General features: G+C 37.6%; 2 protein-coding genes across 2 annotated transcripts; one reads left to right on the top strand and one right to left on the bottom strand.

Moving 5' to 3' along the window:
* Positions 1–171: 171 nt before the first annotated feature.
* Positions 172–12,771, bottom strand: LOC116289034 (limb region 1 protein homolog). Its single transcript, XM_031695908.2, has 16 exons — positions 12,306–12,771; positions 10,609–10,696; positions 10,494–10,524; positions 9,854–9,993; positions 9,151–9,254; positions 8,557–8,689; positions 7,801–7,869; positions 7,520–7,584; positions 6,562–6,634; positions 6,364–6,459; positions 5,344–5,420; positions 4,722–4,799; positions 3,380–3,453; positions 2,989–3,079; positions 2,477–2,543; positions 172–2,277 (listed from the first exon to the last, which is right to left on the bottom strand). The coding sequence occupies exons 1-16, from the start codon at positions 12,366–12,368 to the stop codon at positions 2,057–2,059; spliced, it is 1,470 nt and encodes a 489-aa protein (XP_031551768.1). The 5' UTR covers positions 12,369–12,771; the 3' UTR covers positions 172–2,056.
* Positions 12,772–13,209: 438 nt separating this feature from the next.
* On the top strand, positions 13,210–22,266 carry LOC116289062 (all trans-polyprenyl-diphosphate synthase PDSS1). The gene is made up of 9 exons (XM_089027599.1): positions 13,210–13,448; positions 17,097–17,205; positions 17,735–17,865; positions 18,399–18,652; positions 19,162–19,271; positions 19,538–19,618; positions 20,059–20,172; positions 20,656–20,736; positions 21,422–22,266. Exons 1-9 carry the CDS (start codon positions 13,210–13,212, stop codon positions 21,560–21,562), a joined length of 1,260 nt encoding a protein of 419 aa, XP_088883725.1. The 3' UTR covers positions 21,563–22,266.
* The last annotated feature ends 631 nt before the right edge of the window (positions 22,267–22,897 follow it).

The following is a 22,897-nucleotide window of genomic DNA, read 5'->3' as shown; positions in this document are numbered from 1 at the left end:
GAAAGGTGGGGGGGAGGAGGGAGGGGAGGAAAAGAGGTGAATAGAGTAGTGGAGAGAAGACATTTGGGAAAGGCAAACGTGACTAGAGGTACAGTGTAATGTACTTTCTGTGTGGTATTTGGGATAGATTAGTATGGTGGAATAGTCGACACATACCAAGAAATGAACACCTTCAGCTTTTGTCGATCGTTTTATACAGAAATAACTTATTTCTCCTCGTAGAGTGAAGTCACTAAACCACGTGAAATACTGTAGATATTAGACTAAAACACATTGGTAGACTCCAATTCCAATGTTTTCTTATTGGTGTCTATTTGGCTATTCATGCTGTAAATTATTTAGTATTTCACGGGTTAAATGCCTTCAGACTCGGTTTAAACGTTGAACTTCACATGAGCCGAACCCAATTGAAACAATGGACAAGGCAGTCATCTTTGATGTCTTTAAGTTCGGCTCATGAAGCTCAACGTTTGAACTTGGTCTCAATCTATCATATGCATAATACTAATAATTATAAACAAGCTAGTTAATCATTAGATATTTATCAATGCTTTATGTTATATATAAAGGTTTGTAGCTTATCAAAAATATAGTCAGCGCTCGCACGTTTTTTTAGTTTAACAAAAGCAGTGCATTCTAGCTTAGCCACAGAATAAACCTGTCTTTATTCCTGGGCTAGGGTTGCGATCCAAAAATTAGTCAATGTGAACTTTCACTTCCAAAGTTTGTAATAGTCCCCTTCACAGTTCCCTGCGCCATCTTGAAAGGTGGTCATACCTTTGCATCGAAGCGAGACAAACAGTGAGCTTGCAGTGATAGAGACATATGAATAATTGACCAAGGTGATAAAAAAAGGTCTCTGTCATTGCAAGCTCACCGTTCGTCTCGCTTCGATGCAAAGGTATGACCACCTTTCAAGATGGCGCAGGGAACTGTGAAAGGGACTATTCATTGATTCAGTTCTACTCTATCCTTGTAACAAAATCTAATAATCAGACTAATAATCCAAAGGTAACTAACAGTGTCTAAGTATGTGGAATCACTAACACGGAGGAAGGTAGTGTATAGTAAATAACCTAACCAAAATAGGATGACTGGGCACGTGGGTAACGCATGGTAATGAAATTCTACGCCTATGAATACAAGCGTGATATAAATTAAAAATCTCTAGTATTTACAAGAAATACCACGATACTCGAAATTACTAAATTACAACTGATGCTAAAAGATTTATCGGTGTATTCGACTCTATTCTGGCTTATCGTCAGATGCAAAGCAGTCAGGTTGATTGCGCACGGCACCGCGGGAAGGATGAAGTTTAAAACCTTAACTTGGAGGAAATAAAATCAGTTTGGCTAGACTGCTTTGCCCTTGATCACTGAACCAGGATGTACCCACAGTATTTCCAATATACACTCTGTTTAGAGTGCACGCACTAAACCCCTGAAACAAATGCTAACTTTTAGTACTAAATGGTGATAAATAAACAATAGAGAACAAAGGATTCTGTATGAAATAGTACTAATTAGTACTATTTAATGTTCACGGATTTAGTGCGTGCACTCTAACACTTCTTGCTATTAGGGGTCTCTAGACATACATCTACACTATTTCAAAAAATGCAATTATGGGCACGTGTAAACACGAATAGTCGAAGCTAATCGAGGTTAAGATGGCTTCGTAAACTACAAGCAACACTGAATATCTCCAGTCAACACTAACCTCCGTGTTCTTGACGAGAGTAATAATAAGAAACATAAGTTATTCCACTTATTTTTGGCCTTTGGAATGACCTATCCATTCCTTATCGCCTATCTCCTTTGGCCGCTACAAATGCTTTCGAAGTACTATTTTCTAGAGCCGCCACGCAGGCTAATCAAAATCCAAGGAACTTGGTGAGGTACGATGTAATAAAAGGTGTTTTAAAATAGCGTTTGGATGCACTGCGCATGCGTTTCCTTTTATGAATGATCAACATTAATATTCTTCACCGACTAGTAGCTTGGAAGCCTTCGTTTTAGCAAATAGGCCAAATTTTTCCACAGCTTTCGTGCCTTTACGGCGACGTTTTACTCTTACTTCGAAGTCTGCGAGAAAACAACATAGCAGGAAATCTAACTTGTTCAAACAGCGCGTTTCGGACAGCAGCAGTGAACTTGTTGACCAGACAGAAGGCCGTAGCCACTTCAAACCAAACGTTATAGAAGATGACAAGACGAAAACTACCAAGCCAGTCGATACGACCGAATTCGCCCATCAAATCGAAGTTAGTTATTCCTGAAATAATAACGATGAATACGAATATAATTAGAGCAATTAATTAATGTTAGTGCGACTTGGACTATTTGACTGATTTGAGATGTCTGGGTTTTTGGCTCCCGTCAATCAAAAGTGTACTTACTCGGATTGACGTAAGCCAGACACCTGCATAGAAAAAGAGGGATGACAGAGAGTATCGATAATACTGAATACGTACCTAGAGTCCTAGAGAGAACGGGTAGCGCTGAGCTTAGAATGAGTAACACTATACAGTTAGCGATGACCTAAAGCAACAACAGCAATTAGTCAGTCATCCCAAGTTGTATTTTTGGTGGATATAAAGTACATCAACGTTTAGGGGGATTTGTGGCGGTCTTTCTACGAAAAACCCTGCGATCGTGAGGCAAATGAATAAGTATCCTTTATTACTATTTCTACAATAAATAATATTTTTCTTTGTACATCAACGTTGCTTGTAGACTTGGTTTCAGCCGTGAGGTTGTCGTTTCGGTTCCCAGGCCCCCCGCCCCCGCCCCCGCCCCCGCCCCCCTCCCGCAGGCGCACCGAAATCACAACGGCCTATGCTGCCCTATTAAAACAAAATACAAATAAATAAAAGTAAAATACATCGTGAAACGAGGACCATGAATTAAGGATCTCTTGATGTCTAAGACTGAACAGAGGCGAACTCGAAATGGGAGCATTAAGGGCAAGCTTGTTATGGATTACCTTAGTCATGGGCGTGTCCCGTGGTGATGGAGTGAGCCTGGCAAACAAGGGTACACTGTAAAGACCTACTAGTGACGCAAGCATCAGGTAACTGAACAAGATAAATTAGTTAAGAAAACGAACCCAGTATCGAACCAAACCAAACACTTAGTTTAACGAACCCCTTCGCAATAAAAACCCTTGAGTCAAGCGAGACCCAACAAAGTCTACTACACGTGATGCTGAGTCAAGGAATCGAACACGAGACCCCAGAGGTGAAAGGTGAGTGCACTCCTGATTCACACTTATCAGTTCTAACTATGTATCACGTGATAAGACACACAGGGTTCCCAATAGAGTATGATGTTAGTCCCACCTCCCGTTCATCTTTGTCAAGGCGTAAAAAGGATACAATATGAGTACGATTTCCAGCAAAGCGCCAAATGTACCCAACATCGATGCTGACTCCTTCCCCAACACCAGAACCTTTGATGGAGAGAAAAATAGCAGTTACCGATAGTTATGATTATGATGGCGGCCATGTTAGACGTAGTCTCCCTCGCATCCGTTTTTAGTGTCGAGCGTTGCATGTTAGACGAGCACAATAAAATAATTTTTTTACTCTGGGAAATCGAATTCTCAAACAATTCTATTTTTCTGCATTTTCTTCATTAAATATAAGAGGAACGAAAAGGCGAGCGGTCAGTTTTGTTTAGGAGTGTTAGCCATCCAACATGGCTGCCATCGAGTGATCGAAAAAATTCTCTATTGAAATCTACAGCATTAAATAAAAGAGGAACGAAAAGGCGAGCGGTCCGTTTTGTTTAGGAGTGTTAGCCATCCAACATGGCTGCCATCGAGTGATCGAGAAAATTCTCTATTGAAATCTACAGCATTAAATATAAGAGGAACGAAAAGGTGAGCGGTCCGTTTTGTTTAGGAGTGTTAGCCATCCAACATGGCTGCCATCGAGTGATCGAGAAAATTCTCTATTGACATCTATGGCATTAAATATAAGAGGAACGAAAAGGCGAGTGGTCAGTTTTGTTTAGGAGTGTTAGCCATCCAACATGGCTGCCATCGAGTGATCGAGAAAATTCTCTATTGACATCTACAGCATTAAATATAAGAGGAACGAAAAGGCGAGCGGTCAGTTTTGTTTAGGAGTGTTAGCCATCCAACATGGCTGCCATCGAGTGATCGAGAAAATTCTCTATTGAAATCTACAGCATTAAATATAAGAGGAACGAAAAGGCGAGCGGTCCGTGTTGTTTAGGAGTGTTAGCCATCCAACATGGCTGCCATCGAGTGATCGAGAAAATTCTCTATTGAAATCTACAGCATTAAATAAAAGAGGAACGAAAAGGCGAGCGGTCAGTTTTGTTTAGGAGTGTTAGCCATCCAACATGGCTGCCATCGAGTGATCGAGAAAATTCTCTATTGACATCTACAGCATTAAATAAAAGAGGAACGAAAAGGCGAGCGGTCAGTTTTGTTTAGGAGTGTTAGCCATCCAACATGGCTGCCATCGAGTGATCGAGAAAATTCTCTATTGAAATCTACAGCATTAAATAAAAGAGGAACGAAAAGGCGAGCGGTCAGTTTTGTTTAGGAGTGTTAGCCATCCAACATGGCTGCCATCGGGTGATCGAGAAAATTCTCTATTGACATCTACAGCATTAAATATAAGAGGAATGAAAAGGCGAGCGTTTTCAGTTTTGTTTAGGAGTCCTCATTAACAAAGTCAGACTCACCGTAGCTCGTCTGGGTAGCGAACCATCAACGAACAGAACAGCGAGAAAGTGAAGTGCAACCATGGCCATAAGACTTGTCTATGATAGAAAAAGGGAATATATACAATATATACCGCATAGTATTGATATAATTATATGACATGTTATTTACTGGCTGGGAGGAATTTTTGCCAAAGGTCTGGCGTTTTCAAGTATGAGGTCAAAGGTTCTTAGTAGGGACCGATAACTTGGGACACAGTAGGCCACGTGTCATTCTCTACATAATTTATTTGTTTAATGGTTGCACATGAGAAACTCACACAAAAATCCTATTCTAAAGAGAATGACACGTGGTCTGAATGGGCCGAAAACGTAGCACCCAAGCTAGGAAGGTCTGTAGCTTCCGGGTTCTGATTGCGAGTAGTCATAACTTCTCTTGTCTTTCTCTCCTTCTAATCAAAATACAGATGCTAGAGTTACAATCTATCGCCTAAAACAATTTTTTCGAGTTGATGCATTTAAGTCAATAATACGATAAATGTATAGAAGCGTACTGACCCAAATACAACAAGTGTTTGAAGGCAATATGATGTCACTCTAAAATCTGCTAAACGTCCAAAAAGAAGACAAATATTCAACTTACCGTTAGTAGTAGGAGCACAAGTAACAAGATGGGATAAACACAGTTCCTTTGGAGAGATGATGCTTTAGCACGGTGCTCTGAAATACAAAAATATCAGTCACTTGGGTTGAATAACTGACAATATGACCATGCATATGCGATCTAATTGATTTATTTCAAACTGGCTCTATTGTTCATCCTTGTCATAAACATGCCAATATTATCACCATCAAAAACATCATCATTATCATCACTATCATCCTTCTCATCATCATCATCATCCACCTCATCATCAATACTGCCATCACCATCAAAAACATCATCACTATCATCACTATCATCCTTCTCATCATCATCATCATCCACCTCATTATCAACACTGCCATCACCATCAAAAACATCATCATTAACATCACTATCATCCTTATGTCATCATAATCATCCACCTCATTATCAACACTGCCATCACCATCAAAAACATCATCATTATCATCACTATCATCCTTCTCATTATCGTCATCCTTCTCATCATCATCACCCACCTCATTATCAACACTGCCATCACCATCAAAAACATCATCATTATCATCACTATCATCCTTCTCATCATCATCATCACCCACCTCATTATCAACACTGCCATCGCCATCAAAAACATGATTATACACCAAATCAAAATGTGGCGACCAACTTGAATAACTATTGTTCTGCACTGACTAGCGACTGACTAGCCTCGTGTTCACGTGGAAACATAAAAGCATTTTCACATGTATGAGAGGCTAGTCAGTCACTGGTCATTGTAGAACAATAGTTATTCAAATTGGTCGCCATATTTCGATTCAGTGTATTATCGACATCATTATTATCATCACCATTCTCCTTCTCTTCATCATCAACAATATCAGCTACCTCATCATCAACACCACCATCAATATTATCATCACCATCAAAAACGTCATTATCATTACTTGATAACATCCTCTTCATACTCTACTACACCCAACTCCTGAACGTCAAAGGTTATCAAGGCTATTTCTTTACCTAGTTCTTTACGTTCTGACTCTAGTAGTTTCAGTTTGTCATAGTTCTCATAGTCTTCTGATCTGCCATTATGAACTGCCCAGCCATTCTTGAAACCTGAACAAGAAGAGAGGAGTTAGAGTTGTGTATGAATTGAAATGATAATTACCAACTCCAGAAGAATAAACTAAATGAATTGTTATGAAGTAATGAGTGTACCGTTTAACTTTCTCTTTAAACTTGCTTCCTCCATTTGTATGGCATAAATTTCATCATCAAGGTCTCTCATGAACTAAAAGAAACAAATGTGGTTAACAACTAAAAAATCTTTCAACAATGAAATCATACTAAATAGAAGAATGCTAGAACTGAGAATGTAAAAACCAAAAACAATTGGGGAGGGGGGGAAGGTTTTGGAGATTTTAACACCCATAATATTAAGAGAAGATTTGATTAGCCTGCGTGGTCAGGCTCTTTGTTCACTTTCCTCCCCCAGAAAAGTGAGCGAAGAGCTTGACCATGCAGGCTAAGATTTGATTTTAGTCTTGTATGCATTCGCTATAAGTGTCGTCACGCGACACTCACTTCCTTTAGGGTACTTAGGAAAGTGAGTGTTGTGTGACAACACTAATAGTCCCTGCGTAGGAGACTAATTCAATTTTAAATGTAAGTGAATGATTAAAAAAAAAAAACCATACATTTTCTTTTGTTTTTTTCTTCTTCTTCTTAGAGCTGGTAAGAAGCTCATCAAGATTGCACAAAATAAGAGAAGGATATTCTGTGACTGATATTCAACAATTATTCGCTGAAGGCAAAGTGAATATCGGGGAATATTTACCGAGATGCGAGTCTTGGAGCGGCGAGGTAAATATTCTCCGATATTTACTAAGGTTGAGGCAAATAATCATTGTCTGGGTGATTCTTTTAAAAAAAGAAGGGAAAAAAAAAAGAAGATAAAAGACGTTTTGCCTGGTAACAGCAACAAAGCAGCTGGCTGCCATTTTGGATTATTGCTGGAGGTGATTATTGTGTGATAGTGTGAGTTTCTCAACCAATCAGCACACAAGATTTTCAATAATCACCTGTGTATTTTTACTAAATAGTGATATATATGGTAAAGATAATACAAAGGTTAACTTTATTATTTCATGCTCTATGATGGTCACTGGTCATATACCTGTGGTTTGACAACATACTGGCCAAGTACTGTAAACATCCTGGCAAACCCAACTGGTGTACAAACTGTCAGGAAAAGAGGAGTGAAATAGTAAGTTAATCTTGAAAATAAAAGAAAAAGGAAAAAAAAATACGGGAGAATAATTTTAAAATACATGTTAGAGGCAGTGTGTATATATATATAAAGTATAGAATTGATTTCTGTGAAACAGTGCTCAATACATGGGTGTAGATCGGATACAACATGGCCACTCATACTGTATATATTACTTGTGCACTTACCTAACAGCATCAGACCACCAAGAAGTGATATACAGGAGTAGATAAAAGGTAGACCAGGGATCCATGCATCTGTTGAATGGAAAAACAAATACCATATATTCAATGTCTAACATCTTGGTTTTCAAGGGCAAATTCTGAAGCACTGACATGTAAACTTGACATGGGACTTACGATGACATAATTAATTAATCATTAATTAATTAGCCAATATATCAGTACTTCAGAATTTACATGCAAAAATTATATAGAAGTCTACAGCTATTTCAAAAAAGGTTGGTGAATACTTCGTTGCATGTTGCATACCAAGCTCTAAATGCATTATGGGTGATGTAAATACAATCAGCGAAAGGTCACAACAATATGGAAATTTTCCAAACTTTGTCTGCACGTTCTCTGCGGCATATTTTCTTCTGTGCTGACATTATTTACATATAAATATGATTTTCAAGCTTAAGCAACATGCAACAAAACCTTCACCAACATTTTTTTTTGATAGTTGCATACTTTATGTCTTTAATACTAACAGCTTTGTTACAATACATAATGTTAGCAGGGGCGGATCCAGGGGGGTGCAGGGGGTGCCCACCCCCCTGGTTCGACTTTGTGCCCCTACTTCAAAGTAACCAATACTGGTTTTCCTTTTGATTCAAAGGGGTGCGCCCCCCCAATTTAACTTTGTGTGCAGCACCCCCCTGAACAAAATCCTGATCCGCACCTGGTTAGGATAGAGATAATGGTTTTGGCTTTGATACCCACCATGATAATGAGATGACTGACTAACAGCCCATCCTTTATCCAACAAAGCCGAGACCACCAACACTATACTACTGACCAGGACGGCAAGAAGAAATAACACTACTGATGTCTCGTACACCTTTGCCATAATACCCTGCAAATGACAAGATTAATTTAGTAATTTATAGATTATTAATTATTATCATACTTTAGCCCCCGAAGTGGAAACGTATATAAGGCAACCATTAAATTGAATTAGAATTTGGAAGTTAATTTTAGGTAGCAAAACTGGAGAACCCGCAGAAAAACTCTTCAACCAGTGTTTCGTTGGTGAGAGGTGAGCGAGTTTATGGCTACACCTCCTGTGCTTCTAATGAAGTATTGACATATTAATCTTATATAAAAAATTTTTTCCTGACTTTTCCTTTTGTTTTGTAAATTTATATTTCATGTTTTTCTAAAGATTTATTTATTATCATTTTATGTTAATTAATTAAGTTGAAGTTGCAATTGAAGTGGGCTTAGAGTCATACGGTGCAGTAGTATTTGAGATCTTGAGCTAATTTAAGTAGTATATTTCATAGATTGGGCCAAGCTTGAGCTATGATTACAAACCTTTCTTGACCCTGCAAATCCCTCTGACTCAGTGAAGAAGTATGCAAAAGGCATGGCAACAAATAAAGAGATATAAGAGCCCAGAAATATCTGGTTCCACATGCCTGAAAATTCATAAAACACAAGAATTTTAGTATCTAATGGCAGGTCAAATAGAAAATATTTTTTTTACTAGCCTAGCAACTGCTGCTCAATACTGCACCTACAGTACTTTGTGTTCTTATAACTACATTCTCTCAACAATATATCCATCATTTTGCTTGTTAGCATTTCACTCACAGTTGATTGACCAATAGTGAAGTCCTTTCACTTGCAATTTTTGTAGGCTAGCTATGAAACGGATATCTGGCATGGGGCTTGAAGGCTTTCCCTCTCTCCCTTTCCCTCTCCACAATTAACCCCCCACTCCAGAGGAATGTTTCGCAGGCTAAAATTTTTGTGTGTATCCCTCTGCTTAGTATGTCACAATCTAAAACCCTATTAGCTTACTAGTTAAAAAGTATTAACTATTATTAAACAACAGTTAAGCCAATGATTTGCTATGAAAAATTTCCAAGTTTTAGTCATGCTCTCATGCTCTCGCTTAAGTAACCAGGAAACAAATTGGCTTTAAGTTGAGGTTGATCTTGACAAAATACAGTGAATATGTGAAAACATCAAGTTAGACTACAGTAGCTTGACTTGGAGTCTTTACTCTACCCACCATGAATGAGTGATCCATTCAGCCATTTAATGTAATAACTCTTGGGGTACATCAGGAGTATCTCGTTACTGAGGATAGACATGGGTAACAGCAGGACTGCACCTAGTGATACCGAGAGAGTGAAGGTACATAACCATAGTCTAGAAAAAAAAAAAAAAAAATCAAACTCATATAGGTTTATTACATCAGGACTTAAAATAAAGGCTGGTTATGCAATCATCAGTCACGATGACAGGCCAAATTAGTTTTAGCTTGACCAGTCATACTGCATTTTTGGCTCAAAGTTTACTGGTCAAAATCATGAGCAAGGCAAAGATTTGACAGAACAAGTTGCAATTATTCTGGCCAGACATTTTAAAAGCATTAAATGCTTTCCCCCTTAGCTTTGGGCGAAATTGCTCCCTCATGCAAATGCTAGTAACACTGGCTGTAGTTTGCATTTTTAATCCTTAAAAATATTAAGTGTTTTGCCTCCAACATTTTGGTCAAATGTCTTACTTTTTTGGTTAATTTAAGCTTGACCTATGTTATATTATTGGTGTTGGCATAAGCATCATGCTTCATTTACTGATACAGCACAATTCTCTACCAATCAGAGCAGATCTAATCTACATAATACAAGTCTATTTGATGCACTTACGATATTCTGTAAACTGATGCATCTTCACCATCTGCAAAATAATATATAATGAAGATAGTTAGTTAGTTATTTCTTGGGCTCAAAAAAGCAGCAGCAAATGGTGGAAGAAATGTACCTGAATCAAGCTCATCTCTTCGTCTACGGAAGTGGCTGATGATGATATATGATATACTGTTAAGTATAACAAAGACTAAGAAGGCAATCTGAAAGGCAGAAGAAAGACCAGATATAAGATTTCTTTATTCTAAGATCCAATATATCCTTCCAGGGGCAGTGGAAGCTAAAAATCTTTGGGGGGGCACTGATTATGTTTAATGCTATGATAATGACAATGTTTTGCTTGATTTCAGACCCATGCGCTGTAAAACAACGACTAAGAACCAATATTTTTGGGGGGGCCAGGACCAAAAAATGTGGTGGGGGGTCACGTGCCCCCCGGTTCTGCCGCCCCTGCCTTCAAACCTCCAATGAAAGTCATCGCACAGCTAGCACACAGAATGAACTGGCATTCTGCTTGTTAGGCTTTGTGGGTCGGAAAAAACAAAAAAAAACCCCAATGGTTGGAAATCTGAGCCTAGGGAATAAACAGGAGAACTGCCAGAACGAGAAACCTGGAGAAAAACCCTTGAATCAATTAAGAGAGATTGAGACCCAACAAATTCTATTCACATGCATGTGATGCCAAGTCCAGCAGGAATTAAATCCAAGGTTGCATCATCCAAACTGCTCGCCAGTGTTAAATCTTCGCCGTATGCTCGAGGCATGGTTTAAGCAAATTAAATGGGATCGAAAACAGCGAGCTCAAGACGTGTTTGATAACATTGCATATGCGGCAGCTAGTTACTGTGAATTAATTATCCCCATGATCCTTTTCGGTCTAGGCACATAGGGATGAAGCCGATCAAACGACAACATTTAGTCAAAGGACTGTATCCTTAACTATTCTTCGTTTGCAATAGACATCATAGCCGCCACGTTGGAGAATTTGACAAAAGATTTTAAAATGAATTCTTTTGTTATATCTTGCAACATGGCAGATCTAGACATCCCTTTTGTTATTGTGCTCTCTTGGGATTGATTGAAACCAAGAATGATGCCCTGAAAGTTTGTGCAGTGCAAATATACCAGATATTTGGTAAAAAAATGTGCTACGTGATAGTATATTGAGCCTTTCTTCTCCTCTTCTCTTTTGACTTAATTACAATGATAATTATCTTGAAAAATAAGAATCAAAATGGCTAATTTAAATTACTATACACGAGTGAATAAATCTTTACATTGGAAGTCCTATTGTTTAAGATTTCTTTTGTCTATTTGTACATAAGTGCTCTGACATTACGCTTCTTAGAAACCAAAACATTTGTTTAAAACATAGTTTATGGCTATACTATTAACTATATTTAAGATCACAACGCAAAATTCTCCCAAAAACAAATCTTATAAAGAAGAGTCGTTTTTGTACAGATTAGTAAAGAACTAAATTTGTTTTCAAAATACGACGGATAAGATAGAATATCATTGCTATATATACACACTTGAAGATGTCGAAATTCTCGAATTAGATTTTATAATTCTATGTGGGTTTTTTAAAAGTTTTATACAAAAAAATATATATATATAAAAAATAAAATAAAATTCAGCTAATGAGATTACTGTCAACCTCTACACAACCCGCAGGTTACATCTAAATACAGAAATGATTTATACCACCGAGGTTACATACGATATGTTTAAGCTTAATATCGCTCATAAAACATTAAATATAACTGAATTCCTAAGGTGTATCTAAGGTATAAAGTCGAATATACTTACCACATATTCTCGCACCGTATCGTAAAATATTTGTTCTTCATTATCAAGACTAGTCCCATCCATCTTTTATCATCCGATTGAGAAATAATTCACGACCCAGGATGATTTCCGATCCATGTCTCTTTATATCTATCAAATCTTGAATTATAGCTTTACAATGTAAAGAAAAGACCTCTAAGTTAGAGGACCTGTTTCTTCATTTCAATTTGGGGCAAAAACCGCGGACTTCAACTGAAGAATCGTCAGATTTTTTTCTGTCTCCAGTTGAAGTATCCGGATGAAAAAAGCCACAGCGCTGTACTTGAAGTGTCCTTGAAACACCTTGGATAGCTTAATAGCTTGGGAGTTATTTTTGAAGTTCTCTTTGTTCTTTGGGGTTTCAAAGGTGGAGAAGTTACAAGAAAACAGTTCAAAGATCAAGAATTACTCGTGACTCGATAGCCAGTCTTCCTCTTTATCGCAGTTGTGTTTTGTATCACACACCAGGCTACCGACGGTTACACAATACTAGAAGGGGAGGGGTGGGTGGTGTGAAAAAAGAATAGGTTGTGAATTTCAAATATAAGAAACCTAATTCAGACAAATTATTATGAATTAGGAAATGAACTGTCGATAAACCAATCCAAATATCATTGTAAAGGAAAAAGTTTATTTGATTGCAAAATTTTATGGTCCAATTAGTGTACCACAGGAAGCCCATAGAATATTATTTTCATTAAAGCGATAGAAATTTTTTAAAAAACCTGTAATGTTAAATGGTTTCCAGTAGCGTCTAATAAGCCTTCTAAAAATGCTTCCTCGTTTTTTTTCCCTTTTAATTTTATTATTTGTAGACGGAAAATATTACATAATTATTTCAACACAGGGAACCCATATTTCATTATTCATTTTCAAGTGAGCCAATATGGCGGGCGTCACACGCCATTTCAAGAGCGTTGTGCTTCTATTTGATTATATTTCTTGTTTAAATGCTCGTCAAATAACCACTATAGCGAGGAGAAGTTTATCTAGTAGTTGTCATTGTCGTAAATTCGTAGTTAGCTCTAGAAGGCATGTATTTTCTAGTGTAGTTGACCGGTGTTTTGTAAACTCGTCCAGTAGTTGCATAAGCTTCAACACGACTTATAAATCATTATCACTGAGGTAAGTCGTAATGCTAACTTTAGCCAGGAAATTTGAATCATCATATTTCTTTTTCCTGTAGAAATTGCATTTGGCTTTTTTAGAAGAATTTTAATGGCTCATTTTCAGCAATTTTTACCAATTTATATTTTTCTTATACATTAGCGCAACGTGCGAGGGGGGTTGGTAACGTTACCTTGCATATAGGGGCGCCTTGCATATAGGGGCGCCTTGCATATAGGGGCGCCTTGCATATAGGGGCGCCTTGCATATAGGGGCGCCTTGCATATAGGGGCGCCTTGCATATAGGGGCGCCTTGCATATAGGGGCGCCTTGCATATAGGGGCGCCTTGCATATAGGGGCGCCTTGCATATAGGGGCGCCTTGCATATAGGGGCGCCTTGCATATAGGGGCACTTTCCATAAAAGGCTATCAGTTGAATGATATATGATATGAATTGTATACTGATGCAAGCTAAAACATAGAATATATCGAATAAGGTCGTGTGAATGTAAAAGATTGAAAAAATCAAACTAAAACATGTGCGATTTACAAGAGTCTATCCGTGTTTTGAGACAGGTTTTAGCGAGAGTGTTTAGCGATCACTGCCTGAATTAAAAGCACGTTAAATCTTGCAACAATCACGTATTCATGCAGGGGTTTATAAACATCTATTGACTCCTAGTGCTGGTTGTATTACATGATTCATTTACAAGGATCTCTTTTATCAAATATAAGCTGAAAGCGCCATTACAGACATAAACTTCATAAACCAGTCACGTAAATATATCAGAGAAATGCTGAAAACCAAATTCGAAAAATTAACTTTACTGCTATGAAACAAACACCATAGTGATCTACAGGATTAAGTGGTATCAATGTGAAAGTTTCGAGAGAAATTGATTCATTATTGTAATCTAGGGGCGCCTACTTACGTTACCTTGCATATAGGGGCGCCTACTTAGGTTACCTTGCATATAGGGGCGCCTACTTAGGTTACCTTGCATATAGGGGCGCCTACTTACGTTACCTTGCATATAGGGGCGCCTACTTACGTTACCTTGCATATAGGGGCGCCTACTTACATTACCTTGCATATACTATACCACACACTCATTTCCCGTTTTTTACGAACATTTTCATAGAGGAATTACAGAGCGATAATACACGGCTGTTCTTAACGTCTTTTTTTTTTTTTTTTTTGAGTAAGTTTGTTTTTGTTGATCTCCTTGAGGTCCTAACTTTCAAGTCTGCTTGTGTGCAATAAAAATCGTTGTTATTCATGCACTCTTTCTCATTAAATTTCATCGCGTACAATAAATAATTTATCAACACTGCTTACAGCCAGACAATTTTACTTGTGAAGCTAGCTGTATTTTCGCTTTCACTCGTAACATAATCCGGCTGTAATATCTAATCATGATAATCTATAATAATAATATAATAATAATAAGCTTTATTTGTATAGCGTCTATATCAATAATTGTTCTAGGCGCTTTACAATCGATGATAATAATCCATATTATAATATATAATATATATAATGTAATCTATTATTATTATACATCTTTATCGTAAATGTTCAAGTCCTCGACCGTTTTATAACACGGGGTTGATATCATGATCAATGTTTGTACTATCCTCTATTTATTCTTTATGGGACGCCCGATGTGTACATGGCGGTAACGCACTTTCTTAAAAGCAGTCAAATGAAACGAAGCAAAAGCAATCAAAGTAATAAAGGGAGTATCGGTTTTATTTTTAAAGATCCATGAAGAATATCAATTAATAAAAACGCCACGAAATGTTTGCCCGGTAAACGAAGAGGTTTTATTTCGTTAAACTCAAAAATGATACGATCCTATGATATTTAATTTATGTGTGTTTACCTCACCAGTTGCTCAGACCGCTTACTCTCATGAAACAGGATGTATCTTGTGAACGTCAACTTTGAAACAAAAGAATTTGACAATTTTTGATCTAAATTTGATTCATTCAATGTTTTCCGCCGCCCAATATGACGTACGTTTATAACTCGCACGAGAGACCGCAACAAGAGCAACAAGAAGGAGAGGGATTATTGAGCGATGTAGCTGGGAATTCATTGTTTTTTACGGTAAAGGCAGATATGGCAAAGCATTTACTTTTCACTCCAAATCACTGTAATGAAACAAAAACGTCCAGTAGTTTGTAATTACTTCCTTTATAATCTAATTGCTTGCTCTCTAATCTACCCGGCGCCACAATAACCTGTTCCTTTGCAAGGCGGCAGAGCCTCTATGAAAGCTCTGCTAAGAGAAAAAAAACCCCCGAAGAATGCAGCTTGCGGGAGATGCCTTGACATTTCAATAAACGAACTATAAATATCAATTATTCAGCTTCACGGAATACCCATGATCAGTAATAACGGCACCACAATTTAACTCTCTTGGGAATGCTTGCAACCATCAACATGCAAGGTAACGTTAGTAGGCGCCCCTATATGCAAGGTAACGTAAGTAGGCGCCCCTATATGCAAGGTAACGTAAGTAGGCGCCCCTATATGCAAGGTAACGTAAGTAGGCGCCCCTATATGCAAGGTAACGTAAGTAGGCGCCCTATATGCAAGGTAACGTAAGTAGGCGCCCCTATATGCAAGGTAACCTAAGTAGGCGCCCCTATATGCAAGGTAACCTAAGTAGGCGCCCCTATATGCAAGGTAACGTAAGTAGGCGCCCCTAGATTACAACAATGAATCAATTTCTCTCGAAACTTTCACATTGATACCACTTAATCCTGTAGATCACTACGGTGTTTGTTTCATAGCAGTAAAGTTAATTTTTCGAATTTGGTTTTCAACATTTCTCTGATATATTTACGTGACTGGTTTATGAAGTTTATGTCTGTAATGGCGCTTTCAGCTTATATTTGATAAAAGAGATCCTTGTAAATGAATCATGTAATACAACCAGCACTAGGAGTCAATAGATGTTTATAAACCCCTGCATGAATACGTGATTGTTGCAAGATTTAACATGCTTTTAATTCAGGCAGTGATCGCTAAACACTCTCGCTAAAACCTGTCTCAAAACACGGATAGACTCTTGTAAATCGCACATGTTTTAGTTTGATTTTTTCAATCTTTTACATTCACACGACCTTATTCGATATATTCTATGTTTTAGCTTTGCATCAGTATACAATTCATATCATATATCATTCAACCGATAGCCTTTTATGGAAAGTGCCCCTATATGCAAGGCACCCCTATATGCAAGGCGCCCCTATATGCAAGGTAACGTTACCAACACTGCTGCAACGTGCTATGGGTCATGACCTACGGACCAATATATAGAAATCTAGGCGTAAATCGACTTTTGATGGTTTCAAGATTTTCTCTCTCGAGAAAAAGAGTATGCAAAAGATTGATAGATATTTTCTCAAACAAATTATAAACAAATTATAATCCCCCCTCCCCCCTCCCCCCTCCCCCTCCCTCCTACCCTCCTCTTTGATCTGCCCTTAACTGTCAGGTAACGCCAATAACATATTAAGGGGTTAACTAACAGTACTGTTTGTTCTTGTTAATGCTGCAAAGTGCACACAGAAGGTACTAGGTGCAGGCATTTTTTATTATGTTTTTACAATAAATTTGAAATTAATATCTTAATTATAAATCTCTTTTACAGGTGTTTGTCTTCAAGCACTACTGATAGCAAAATTACCAATTTAAATACTGAAAATGCAGAACAGTGGGTGCAGGAATACTTATCACGATTATGTACAAGAATTAGAAAGGTGAGAGTCTCATTACAGTAGCCAAATTATTTGAAAATCGATGTTTATCTCAAGATCTAGAATAGCATTTTTTCTAAATGATTTTTTATATTAACCAGCTTGAGGATCAATGGGGCAATTGAATTTGCACTTCTTGAATCTGTTGATTGTTAAATTCCCACATTTTTCATTTTGTGATACTCTGATGGCTAGAATGCTAAATCTCAGTCATGAGTGCTGGGGGGGGGGGGGGGGGGTGGGATACTCTGATCTACTCTGATGGCAAGCATGCTAAATCTCAATCATCCGTGCTTTGGGAGAGGGGTGGTGGGAGGAACAGTGATTAATTTAAATACCAATTAAAATATGTATAATTATGTGGAAATCAGTTCTTAATGTCAAATTTTCCATGACATTTCATCCCCACCCCTGTGGGTTCACAAGTAGGTACATTATCTTTGAAATGAAGGTGTCCAAATACTTGTAGTATGGCACTGATAATATTCCATGCATAAGCCAGTAAAATAAAATGTTATTTACAATATGGCAGGAATTAAACACCCAAGTGACGCCATTACAAGAAGTCTCACATTACTATTTTGATGGCCAAGGAAAATACATTAGACCAATGATAGTACTTCTAATGGCTGCAGCTTGTAATATACAGACCAATAGCTCTAGGTAAGTTTATAGTGACCATCATTTCTGCTAGCATCATTCAAAAAAAGAGATGTTTTTCTTGTTCTTGAAAAATTGGTTTTTCAGTCAGCCTCTGATCCCATTTGAATGGAGTTTGTTGCAGGGCAATCTTTCCCTTGATTCAAAGTTTTTCTTACCCAGTTTCTCTAGTTTTCCTCCCTGTCATGCTAAGATCTCTAGCCTGCCCTGACTTATATCAGACTAGAGGTTGTTTCAAGACTCAATTTCTGAGTTAGCTGTGCCCTGACTTTAATCAGCCCAGAGGTTTGCTTCAGGGTTTGATCTGTCAGTTGGCCCTAACCTATTATTCAAAATAAGGCGGGAGATTACTTCAGGGCCGGGTTGTTCAAAGCTGGATTAAAGCTGGATCTAGGATTAACTCTATAGGTCTTATTAAGAGTTAACCCAGGATTAGCACTAATCGGGCTTTGAACAACTGGGCCCAGGGTTTTAAAACATTGATGGTTTAATAACATTATATTTTATAAGTTGTGCTTCTTTGTCCTGTTGTATAGAATGACTCTTCCATCTCAAGAAACTGTAGCAATGATAAGTGAAATGATCCATACAGCAAGTCTGATCCATGATGATGTCATTGATGGTGCTAAAACAAGACGAGGCAAAATCGCAGTGAATATAGCATTTGGCGACAAGGACTGTGTCCTGGCTGGAGACTACATCCTGTCGTCGGCTTCACAAGCCTTGGCTAAACTAGGAAATGTAGAAGTAGTGAAACTTTTGGCAGAGGTTGTTGAGGATCTAGTTAGAGGTAACTACCATTGTAACTGATGGAGTATTATATTCTTGTTGATAATGATTGTGGTAATTATTTTGAGAAAAGGGTGCCCCACTGTCAGGCCAGTTCTCTGGTTGTGCCCTTGATTGAGTAGACTTTAGTATAGTAGGCAAGTTAAGATTACACTAAAAACTCTGTTAAGCAAAAAGCTGTCAAAGTCGCAAAAAAGGTTTTTGCATGAAACTTATACCAGTCTTTTATTAAGCTAGCAACCTCTCTATATCAGCTCCCAGAGGTTGACCTCCATCATAGAAGTTTGACTGTACAGTAGTTGATAGGGAAATTATGTACTGGAAAAAACTAAATGTCACAAGAGTGAGAACAGTCTATTGTTTCTTGGTCTTTCTGCATCTTTTGGTTGTAGGCTGGCTGGGGATTAAGGCAGAGGTACAAAGGCCTGTGGGGGTAGGGGTGGGTGTGGGATAGATTAGGGGAAGGGTGCTCGCATTCTATCATGACAACTTATATGTTGGATATTATAGGTGAATTCATGCAACTTGGATCTAAAGAAGACCCAGATGAACGTTTTTCACATTATTTAAAGAAAACCTATAAGAAGACAGCCAGCTTGATTGCATGCTGCTGTAAAGCGGTGAGTCACTAACTGTACCGTCTAGAATGTAAGTAATTTCAGTCTCAGGGTAAGGGCTACTTCATGTAGCTACATGTAGCTTTGGACATGTACAGGATGTGAATGTTTTATTAGGTCTTTCCAATTATTGTTATAAATGTAAGAAGGAGAAGGAGGAGGAGGAGGAGGAGGAAGAGGAGGAGGAAGAGGAGAAGGAGGAAGGAGATGTTACTCCTGGATGGTTGGATATAACAGGAACTCTGTTATTATATTTATTCTTTCTTTAGGTGGCAGCGTTTGCAGATTGTTCATCAGATGTACAGGAAACTGCTTATCAATATGGCAAAAATATCGGCATGGCTTTTCAGGTGAGAAAAAAAGTAACGAAGTATTCATTGGTAGTGTTTCCCATTTCCATGGACAATTACATTGACAATGGCATTGAGATTGAAATTTCCATAATGATTGCTGCTGCTGCTGCAATAGGCATTGTGCATCAAAGCTCATAAAGCACTCTGGGAAACCGAGTACTGCAAAAATCGAACAAGGAACTATCAGAAAGAATTACTTTGTTCAATATTTTTGTCTGTTGAAAATTCAAACCTTCTTAGAAATTGTTGAAGGTAAAATTGTCAGATTAATTTTTAGAGTAACAGAGATTCATGTTCTTACGCATTGGCTATTACCATTGCTGTTGCCATTACCATTGCCCTTTTCCTTGCCATACGAATATGATTTCAATAATCATTCCAATTGCCATTTATACAGTATATTTTATATCTAATTTCCTGCTTATCTACTATTGCAGTTGGTTGACGATGTTTTAGACTTTGTAGCCAGTGAGAATGAGATGGGAAAACCAACAGCTGCAGATCTTAAGCTTGGACTTGCTACGGCACCAGTGCTATTTGCTTGTGAAAAGGTGCAATACTGTAGATTATTCTTATTTCTTCTTGTTTATTATTTGAGATTTTGCCTGCAGGCTGGTGCTGCACAATATGACACAGGGTCCCCTTCAAGGCATACTGCACCAATTTCCAACCCCCTTAAACTCCTCATACCTATACCACAATCAAACAATATGAAACCATTAGTAAAGCCAGACACTGTCAGGGTGGTCATTGCCAGGGTTTATTTTCTTTTACTTCCCTCCAATGCAAGGTGGGGTAGTTTACAAGGATAATGTTTCAAAATTCAAGAATCCCAAAAATATTTCCTACTTTGTTTTTATTCCTTAAGTTAGAAATAGTTTGTTTTTCTGTAATAGTTTGTTTTCATAATATATTTCATTTTTCTATTAGATTTTTGCTTCACTAGTCATTATAAATACTATTCATATATAGATAACGGGGTCAGTATTGTGTGTGTAATGCTTAAAACAATACATGTATATGTTTTTTTTCAGTTTCCAGAATTAAATGCCATGATCATGCGTCGCTTTAAGGAACCAGGAGATGTAGAATTTACAAGACAAGCAGTTTATGATGTAAGTTTTGTCTATCCACATCTCAGTTCTATACACTCTTCATTGTAATTATAATGCTTCCTAGCATAATCCCTACTACTATCATTATCATTATCATCATCGTCATCAAAACCACCTCCTCCACCATTTTCATCATCAGCACCACTAAAAAAACAACTCAGCACCACCTTCATCATCAAAGCAGTCACCATCATTATCAAAACCATCACCATCAGCAGTCATCATTGTCATCATCATCACCACCCCCATAATTGTCAATAAGGCTGATTTATTAAACAGTTATGGCTGTATCATGATGATACTATACTGAAAATGATAATAACAATGAAATTATTTTGAAGTATATTATTATTAAGAAGAAAAAAAACAAACTATTACGGGGTTGATACAAAACATCTATAACGATGAAGCTGATGTTCATGATGGTGTTGGTGATGGTGGTGGTGGTGATGATGGTGGTGATGATGGTGATGGTAGTGGTGATGATGGTGGTGGTGGTGGTGATGGTGGTGGTGATGGTGATGGTGATTGGTGATATTGATGGCAATGATGACAATGATGATGGTGATAATGATGACGTTGATGACAATGATGGTGATGACAATGATGCTGATGATATTGATGGTGATGGTGATGATATTGATGGTGACTGTGATGATGATCACCATTTATTTCTTTATTTCAGAGTGATAGTGTATCAAGAACATATACCCTTGCAAATCAATACTCCAAAGAAGCGATACGACAGATTAACAAACTAGAATCCTCACCAGAACAACAGCTGTTAATAAACATCACCAAGAAAGTGATCAGCCGGCGTAAATGATCAAAAATACCAGATTGTACAGAAGCTTATAAATAATTATAAATAATTATTATTATAATTTATATATGTAATTTTAAAAAAGTTTTTAATGACTTTGTATTTCTTAGTTTTTTTAAATTCATGATGTTAATGATGTTTGGAGTTGAAATTTTTTGGAGAAAGTTCTCTGATAAAATTATGTAATTTAAGCCACAAATAAATAAAAAATGGGAATCAGGGTTGGATCCAGAAATTTTTCTGGGGCATGTCCCAAATGAAGGAATCTATACTTTATTGCCAAAGGCGATAGGTCATTCCGAGACAGAAATGGTTTCGTTGACTACAAAGAACATTGCATCAGTCTCAACCCTAAGGTCCATGTTCTTGATGAGAATAAGAAGCAGAAACACAAGTCATTCCAGCTAGTCTTGTATCTTTAAATGACCTATTACTTTTTGCCTATTCCCTTTGGCAATGACAATGTTTTTTGAAATAAGTGTGTAGAGATATTGAGCATCACTTAAAGAAAGCATAACAAGAATATTCCAGCTATTGGCCACTTCCCCAACATCTCAACAATTACAAAGAAATGTATGGTTACTGGGGATGCTTTTCCCTGTAAACATACATTTCTTCGTAATCTTTGATGTTTTTGATCGCTTATGATTTAAATGTTACTTAGCCAATCTAAGCCATACTGCAGAAATGGTTAATTTTGATGTACTCTTTCTCGTCATAAATTTAAAAAAAAAAAAGATTGATTATCAATACCTTCTATATACTTGTTCCCAGTCCTTCACTCATTTCTAAAGTGGCGAATTGATGGTTTTCACGGCGGCCATGTTGGAGGAACTTAAAAGAATTGCGTCTTGTTATTTAATTCTCTTGGGAATGGTTGAAAACCATTAATACTCGGCTTTCAAGTTCTCTTTAATTTGCTCAACCTTAGGCTGGCAGTGGTGCGATAAAATCATTCAGCAACTAAACCAAAATTAATCAACTCGTATTGTTTTGCAGTACATACATTTCTTACTATACAATGGAACTTGATAAAAGAAAAGAAGGCATTGCCATTGAGGTTAAGGCTGAGCAAAGGTGAACTCCGAAATGGGAGTATTTCCCCCAGTGATGGTTGGCACAAATGCAGTGTGACTAACCCTTTTTCCAAGAATGGGATGGAAGTGGGGGGGGGGGGGGGGGGGGGGGACATATTACATCTGACTCTTCCTCCTAAAATAATTCATCAGACTGCATGCACTGACATGAGAATCTTAAATGCGAAAGGGGAGGGGTGGGTATTTAAGAATATTTAGTTGCAAACCTCATTTCCCATATTTCTGTAGAGTGCATACCATA

Source organism: Actinia tenebrosa, unplaced genomic scaffold, assembly GCF_029948245.1.
Source record: "Actinia tenebrosa isolate PJP-AT-01 unplaced genomic scaffold, QUT_ActTen_1.0 PGA_scaffold11__36_contigs__length_13525064, whole genome shotgun sequence".
Taxonomy (NCBI): domain Eukaryota; kingdom Metazoa; phylum Cnidaria; class Anthozoa; order Actiniaria; family Actiniidae; genus Actinia; species Actinia tenebrosa.
Note: the sequence above shows the minus strand (reverse complement) of the source record. Positions and strands in the feature narration are given on the sequence as shown.

Bases quoted from the DNA above. Each gene is read 5' to 3' on its own strand.
- LOC116289034 (XM_031695908.2), bottom strand. From the start codon at position 12,368: ATGGATGGGACTAGTCTTGATAATGAAGAACAAATATTTTACGATACG. The intron at 8,690-9,150 runs GTTTGTAATCAT...TGTCATTTGCAG, and splicing joins GATTTGCAGGGTCAAGAAAG to GGTATTATGGCAAAGGTGTA. The intron at 3,454-4,721 runs GTGAGTCTGACT...TCTCCATCAAAG, and splicing joins CGCTACCCAGACGAGCTACG to GTTCTGGTGTTGGGGAAGGA.
- LOC116289062 (XM_089027599.1), top strand. From the start codon at position 13,210: ATGGCGGGCGTCACACGCCATTTCAAGAGCGTTGTGCTTCTATTTGAT. The intron at 19,272-19,537 runs GTGAGTCACTAA...TTCTTTCTTTAG, and splicing joins TTGCATGCTGCTGTAAAGCG to GTGGCAGCGTTTGCAGATTG. The intron at 20,173-20,655 runs GTGCAATACTGT...GTTTTTTTTCAG, and splicing joins TGCTATTTGCTTGTGAAAAG to TTTCCAGAATTAAATGCCAT.